Source organism: Choloepus didactylus, chromosome 2 (assembly GCF_015220235.1).
Source record: "Choloepus didactylus isolate mChoDid1 chromosome 2, mChoDid1.pri, whole genome shotgun sequence".
NCBI lineage: Eukaryota > Metazoa > Chordata > Mammalia > Pilosa > Megalonychidae > Choloepus > Choloepus didactylus.
The window spans coordinates 111274667-111282306 of record NC_051308.1 but is presented as its reverse complement, the minus strand read 5'-3'; the positions used below and the strand labels follow the sequence as shown (position 1 = coordinate 111282306).

Below are 7640 nucleotides of genomic sequence, written 5' to 3'. Positions count from 1 at the left end.
ATCAAACATATCACACAGAAGTGGGCAAGAAAGCTTTGTTGGTCACCTGCCTTCCTCCCCATTGCAAAGAAAAGACAGCACAGAGAAACCAGGAACCAGTCATGGCTGGACAACTGGCTTTTGCTCATCAGCCCTTCATGCCGTCCCTGCCTCTGCTCCTCTCCTACCAGTGCTCTGGCCTTTGCTGGATCACATTGCCCTAATACCAGGGAGAATACCTGGCAGGGCTCCACATCCGGGCACCTATCCTTCCCCAAAGCTCCCACACAGAGCTTCTCCCCCTCATGTCACGGCTGCAGCACTTGGAGGATCAGCAGTGTCAGCAGCTCTTCATCGGCCCTGCCACCTGCTCTCCTCATTTCTACTCCAAGTGCCCTGAGGCTTTCCATCCCAGAGGGGGATGTGCACCCCACTGTATCTTTCCAATAGAACTCCTAACCTTTCCAGATCACCCCCACAAGGCTGCTGAGGTCCTTTTACTGGACACCATCCTGGCACCCTCCTGTTCATAAGTACTGCAAATAAATTGCCATGAGAAGCTACCCAAATGCTTGGCTTCTTTTTTCCACCATCTTATCCGTTCTCACCTTCTCCTTGTGTCCTCCAGGCATCCTCCTTAAAATCACCGTTGGATGTCCAGAACAGAAGAGTAACCAGTCTCACAAGCAGAATCTGGGTTCCATCCTGTCCTGTCCAAGTTTGGCAGGCTCCAATCTGAGCTCCAGAAGAGAAGACTCATAGTCTCCTCTGCCTAGCAGAATCGAAACTAAGACTTGGAAATCAAGGGTGTGGGAGGAAACCCCCTCTACCAGGGAGCAGCCTGAGCTCTTTGGGACCCTCCTCCTCTTCTCCTCTTCTGGGGCTTTTTATTACAAGAACTCCAGTGCCCGGGTTGTCTTCTGCAAGGGTGTTCCCTCACAGGGATCTGGCCTGGTTTCCTTCTGGGGGATTTTTCTTCTGAAGAGAGTCAGATCTGTTGAATGTCATGTGGCAGGCAGATGCTTCTCTGCACTGTGGCAGAAAGGAGCACGGGTTATAGCAGCACTTGGGGGTGGGGTGGGGGGCTGGGGTAGAAGTGTGGGGATAGGGGGAGGTGGCTCTGCTTCAGCCCCCAGGCCTGTTCCATGTGTCCTTGTTCCCAGTAGTGCAGACACCCACTGCCCCTCCTTCCCCATACCAACTCTAGTCTGCCCTGGAGCTAGATCGATAACTTGTCCCAAGCCCCAGTCAATTCCTGTTGTGTGGCTCTTGCCTTCCAGGGGAAGACTAACAGATAAGCATACAGACTCCCAGCTAGGCACCTGTGGTGTTCTCTTATGTCCTTGTTCTTTGATGGCTCCCAAAGGGTACATGTAATTTTTGCTTTCTTGCCCACCTTTTCCCTTACCCTACTCCACCCCCCAAGTTCTAGTCCTCTTCTCTGAGAACCTCGATCACAGTGGAGAACCAAATGTTAAAGAGAGGCAGACTGGGAAAGGGATTAGCAGGAAATGAAAGGATGTTAGTGTTGGGGGAACTAAGGGGAATGAAGGCAGAGCCTGGGGAAATTGAGGTGGGGGGGAGCATCTCTCTTAGAGGAAGGAGACTTGAACTGGATGGCATAACTAGGCAGAAATATCAGATGGACTTGGAAGTCCTCTAGCTCTCCTGCAAGGTCCTCCTCTGCAGTCATTTCAAACAAGACAGCCCTTCTGAGCCAGAGGAGCTGGGTGAAGACACCAATTGCAGAGGGAAGAGGGCTGGATGGGCAGAATAAGGTGAACTACTTAGTTGATTTGATGAGAGCAGACAGAGTAGGCCAAGAGGATCAGAGGAGATGGGCTCTCTAGGGGGCCAGCCTGCCAATACTGGAGCTAGCCTGGTACTGACAAGCCCTGGGGAGAGAGGCCAAGGTCAGGGATCAAGGCAGATGGGCTGGGATATTCTTTGGGTCCAGATGAACAGAGGAAAGAAGAATAGAGGAATAAAAAGGGTTGGTGAGGAGTGTGGTTGGAGGTAGGGGCAGCCAGGTAATGAAGAGGAAATAAAAAGAGGGGAAAACTATTATGGGACAGGAAAGGATCATCATGGGTTACCATTTATTGGACATTATGTGCTACCTATCTGCTAACTTCTTTATATAATCCCCATTGCAACCAAATGAGGTAGGAATAATCTCCATTTTACATGTAAGGAACTGTGACCCGGAAAGTTAAACTAGCTTGTGCAGCAAGGCCACACAGCTGGTAACACAGCCAAGATTCAAATTAAGATATGTCCAATGTTAAAATCTGTTTTTCTGAACACCAAGCTACACTGCCCATATATAAAGAAGCCGAGGACAGCCTGGGATACAGATACAAGGGAAGACAAAAGAGTAAATAAAGGCGAGATGCACCTGCCAGAAAATAGAGGGAACAGGCAGAAGGAATGGGAGATTCACTCAGATTGGTGGGTCAAATCCAGGCCATGTGTGGTTTTTGTCTCCTATAAAACTCACCTCATATTTGTCGTGACTTGATCCCCCCCCACCGCTTCAGCCTATGAGCTCCATGTCTTGTTTGGTGTAAGCACTCATGAGGAGTTACTGTCTAAAGATAAGAGGGATTGGGAGGTATGTAGGAGAGAGGGAGGGGAATAGGATGGAGAATGACATTTGAGCAGGATAAAGGTGCTGCCCAGGGGGTCAGCAAAGAAACTATGAAGGGCTTGGGTCATAGTGAAATCTCCTAAGTGGGAAAGGAGAACATATCTACTGTGTGCTCACTCTCTCTATATATCATCTCATGTAATCCATGTAATGATCCTATGAGACACTATTATTGTCCCTGTTTTCAGAAGAGAAAATTGAGGGGCTGAGAAGTTAAATAACTTACACAAGATGATTGTGCCGGTTTGAATGTATTGTGTCCCCCAAACGCCATTATCTTTGATGTAGTCTTGTGGGGCAGACGTTTTGGTGCTGATTAGATTTGCTTGGAATTTGCCCCACCCAGCTGTGGGTGATGACTCTGATGAGATAGTCCCATGGAGGCATGGCCCCACCCATTCAGGGTGGGACTTGATCAGTGGAGCCATATAAATGACCTGACTCAAAGAGGAGGAACTCAGTGCAGCTGTGAGTGATGTTTTGAAGAGGAGCAAGCTTGCTAGAGAGGAACATTCTGGGAGAAAGCCATCTGGAAACCAGAACTTTGGAGCAGACGCCAGCTACATGCCTTCCCAGCTAACAGAGGTTTTCCGGACGCCATTGGCCATCCTCCAGTGAAGGTACCCAATTCCTGATGTGTTACCTTGGACACTTTATGGCCTTAAGACTGTAACTGTGTAGCCAAATAAACCCCTTTTTATAAAAGCCAATCCATCTCTGGTGTTTTGCATTCTGCAGCATTAGCAAACTAGAACAACGACAATGAAGCTAGTATATGAATCCACACCTGACTCCAAAATCTATGCTGTCTTCTATATATCCTGCTGTCTCTCCTTGCTCCTGAAACAGTGGAGTGTGTAAAGGGAGAAGGAAGGAGAAGCCCTGACAGCTAAAGATGAAAATGGGGGATTCAGTAGGAGATTGAAGGATGGAGACAGGCTTGGTGGGGAGCTGGGGTTGAGGGCAGGTAAGGAGCAGTGTGGGAAGGATGAATGATCAGTGAGGATGCTGCAGGCAAAGTGAGAGAACAGAGAAAAGTAACCTATTATGATGGTTACTATTATGTTGGTTACGTCAGGAAGGGATGGCACATTCCAGCAGCTGCTACTGGCTGTGAAATGGAGTTCTCTGGTTGGGTTATCATTTGTAGATAAAGTGGATTCTTATAAATAAGGTTCTCTGTGGCCTGTAGATATGATTAATTAGTACTTTTCAAAATTTTCAATGCCTTTAGATTTGACATGTTCTTCCCAACTCACCACAGATACCACCACTCCTAATTTCCTCATACTTGCTGTTACCTGCTTGACCTCTGAAAGCATTTGAATTTGGAACCTTCTCATTTTGCAGAGGTCAGAATTCAGGGCCCAGAGGAAAGAGACTTGCCCAAGGTCTCACAATAGTGGCTGGCTCAAAAACTAAAATCCATGCCTCCTGACACTCAAGCACCACTGTGCTTGTAGATTAATAGCCCCATTCAGGGCTTTTCCCAAGTGTACAGAAAAGATCAGTGGAGGTGAGATCTGAGAACTGGTGAGCAAAATCCAGGAAGCTATAATGATTAAAGATTATTGTGGCTGCGAAGTAAGTACTTCTGAAACAGAATGGGGAGACTCAAGATATAGGGTTGAAAGAATGAGCCAAGTGGTCTAAGTTTGAACCTTTAAGAGCTAGTTTTATTTGTTAAACCAAATTAGGATTCTCTGTTCTCACATTGTCCGTCTCTCTGCCTCATCTTCCAAACCCTACCCCCTCCACCCTCTCTCCATCACCACCCCACCCCCCCTTACATCAATGCTGCATATCCCACTCTGACCACAAGGCGTCACTCTGACTTTTACCATTGTTTCAGAGTGTGTTTCCCAAATAGCCGCAGGCGGTAGATGTGAGTGAAGATGGGAATGAGAGTGGGAGCACTGTCATTAAGTCCTGGGCAGACAGCTAAGTCAAAGTGTGTTTGGGAAGGAAGTTCAAGGCTGTAGAGGCTCGAAAAGGCTAGGTTATCAGGCATGGAGAGAATAGAGGGACAGTAACCCTCTATTCATCAGAGTCTCTCCACATAAAAAGCTTTGCCCATCTGATTTAGCTCCTGCTGGTACTGCTGATGCTCCTTTTCAAACAGCTGGTGCAGGGCAGCCTGGCGGACCTGGTGGGGAGGGCAGAATAGAGTGTGGTGTTTGCCTTGTGTTTACCACCATTTCTCATTTTCACTCTCGCTGGTTGCTTTCCCATGATTTGTGTTCCCTGAGATCTGGACTTAGCTGTGGCATAAAGCTAGGCAGTAGCAAAGGCTGAACGAGTGGAAGGGAAGCCTAACCAATCTCTTAGCCACGGGTGAAGCCCTATGCTCAGCAAACATTTGCTGAGCTTATACCACGAACCAGGAACTCTGCTAGACACCAGGGACACAAAGATGTGACATAACAGCAGTTGGGAACCCCAGGGAGAGAGAACTGAGAGACAGGTGCTGGGCCTGCAGATGCAGTTTTGAGTCTCAACAAGGGGAGAGAAGCAAGGACTAGAGTGTATTTTGGGACTTTAAAAATATACCACTTGGAGCCAGATGCAAAGAGTCACTTAATGAGAAAGTTCTGGCATTTGGAATTAAAAGAGTTGCTGCTCTAGTGTAAAGGTGAAAACCTCAGAGACAAAGTGGGAGTGAGGGAAAAGACTAAGAGCTTGGAAATCCCAGTGAGCAAAGGCACAGAGCAGTAATGGATGAGATTTCAGGCCGTCCTTGCTAGAACTCACCATCAGTAGTTGCTTGTTGGCTAGTGCCAACTCCTGTACCATGGTGTCCTGTATCCTTAAAATGGCATATGGGTTTCTCCTCTGGCACAGTGTCATCTGCCACAGACAGTGAGTATGTGAATCTTGCCACCTGCCCAAGGTATAGAGGTGGGGATTGAGTGGTTTGAGTTAAGAGAAAAAAAAAAAACCATCAGTGAGGATTCTTCACCTAGAATCTTGGTGCCAGTGTAGACTGCAAACTCCTTGACAGGGTAATTAGAATATATATATATATTTCATTTAATCATTAAAGAAACCATACAATATAGTTACTAGTTTTTGCATTATGCCAACAAGGAAACTAAAAGTTGTGAATTGCCCAGGGTCACTTAATGGTAGACCTGGGTCTCAAATCCCATATCTCTGACTCAAAGACTTCCTTCCATCACATCAGTGATTCTTAACCCTGGCTAGGCACTGGAATAGTCTAGTAAAGTTTTTGAAAAAATAAGAAGTGAAGTTTTGTAAATATAACATACATACATACATACATTTTTATCCATACATATTATATATACACACACATCCACTGCTCAGATAGCCCCTGTTGACTTTTTTTTTAAATCAAAAGTTTTTTACACATGACTAAAAATTAAATCCACACAGAAATATATAAAATGAAAAGTAAACATTTTACTTCTTTGCCCCAGTCCTTCTCTATAAAGTTATCCAGTTTCTTGTATATCCTTCTAGGAAATTTTTTTATCACATACCAGCAAGTGTATCTTTTAATTTTTTTCAACGTGTAAGACCATAAATTTACATAAACAACATTGTTTAACAATTTGGAATTTTCATATCTTGATTCTGTTTAAAGGCTGCATAGTATTTCTGTGTCATAAGCTAAGCTTTTTTACTTTTATAAACAATGCTATCATGAACACTCTTGCATATGAATCTTCTAGTGTTTTTTGCCAGTATACATGTTAGGTAAAAAATTTCTAGAAGTGGAGTTGCCTATTCAAAGGATGTGTGAATTTTAAATTTTGATAGATTTTGACAACTGCCTCCCTAAAAAAGATTGCATCAATCTTTTAGATTCCCACTTTAAAATTATACACATTCTTCTGCTCATATCCTTGCTAGCTCTCAGTATCATCTGTGAAACCTTAAAAAATAAGGCTTCCCCTGTCCCATTCCAGAGCATTTAAATTAGAATCTCCATGGGTAAACCCTGGTCATCAGTGTTTTTTAAAAAGCTCCCCAAGTAAAACAAATATCCCACTCAGCCTTTTGACAGTCTTCTCATTCATTCATTCAACAAATACTTACTGCATACGTACCACAATTAGAATGTCAGGCAACAAATACTTTGAATTTTCCTTAAGAAATTAAAAAAAAAAAAAAACACAACAAAAACTTGCTTGAATTTTCTTTCAGAAATTGGGAAGCAGGGAGTAATGAAAACCATACTATATATGTCTGCATAGCCTAACCTAGTAGGTACTAGGAGGCTGACTTCTGCTTGCTTCGAGAACAGAGGCTGCTTCTTGTCCCCTCCACACATTTTCCTTCTTGATGGGTCACTAACAAGATGGGACAGAGTTGAGGTGGGCTCAGGGAGGGCAGGAGAGTGAAAAGGTAAACGCTGAAGGGTAAGAGTGGAATCGGGACAGAGATTACCTGTCAACCATCTTCTTAAGTTCCAGGGCCCTTTGAAAATTCTGCAAGAAAAGGGAGTGCTGTTGATCTGCCTTCATCTCCAGAACTTCACTCCCAGTACCCTATTGTAGTGAGAGACACATAGACCTTCCTCTTTCCGAGGGGGGTGGTCATTTCCTTGTGGAGGAGGGGGACATGAAATCCCTACTCCTTTCAGATTGGATCAAAGAAAGCACGCAGGGGTTGAGAAGAAACAAATATTTGAATACCTACTATGTGTAAGCCAGTTTCTTCCATTCCTATTATTAACTAAACTTCGATTACATCAGACTTTTCCCAGGAAATGGTCCACTCCCGGTAAATTGATCTGAAACCTCATCAATCAAGGGACACTCTTCCAACCCAGCCCCTCCTTCCAATTCTGCATACCTCTTCAACTAATATCATCTTTTCCACAGACATGTCTATAGACTTGGTTGATATGGTCTTAAGAGACTGGGTATACTCTCCCTTCTGTTTAGTTCAGTCACCAAGGTTTCAGTAGTCATAGCAACATTCAGGCCTCCAACAATGACCCTAGGCCTAGTAATTGATTGGTCACCTGACCTGTTGTCTCGGA

At 44.8% G+C, this 7640-nt stretch overlaps 1 protein-coding gene across 1 annotated transcript; it reads right to left on the bottom strand.

The window, feature by feature from the left end:
* Positions 1–4496: 4496 nt before the first annotated feature.
* Positions 4497–7483, bottom strand: C2H1orf189 (chromosome 2 C1orf189 homolog). The gene is made up of 4 exons (XM_037814074.1): positions 7451–7483; positions 7043–7083; positions 5381–5510; positions 4497–4775 (listed from the first exon to the last, which is right to left on the bottom strand). Exons 1-4 carry the CDS (start codon positions 7481–7483, stop codon positions 4674–4676), a joined length of 306 nt encoding a protein of 101 aa, XP_037670002.1. The 3' UTR covers positions 4497–4673.
* Between the last annotated feature and the right edge of the window lie 157 nt (positions 7484–7640).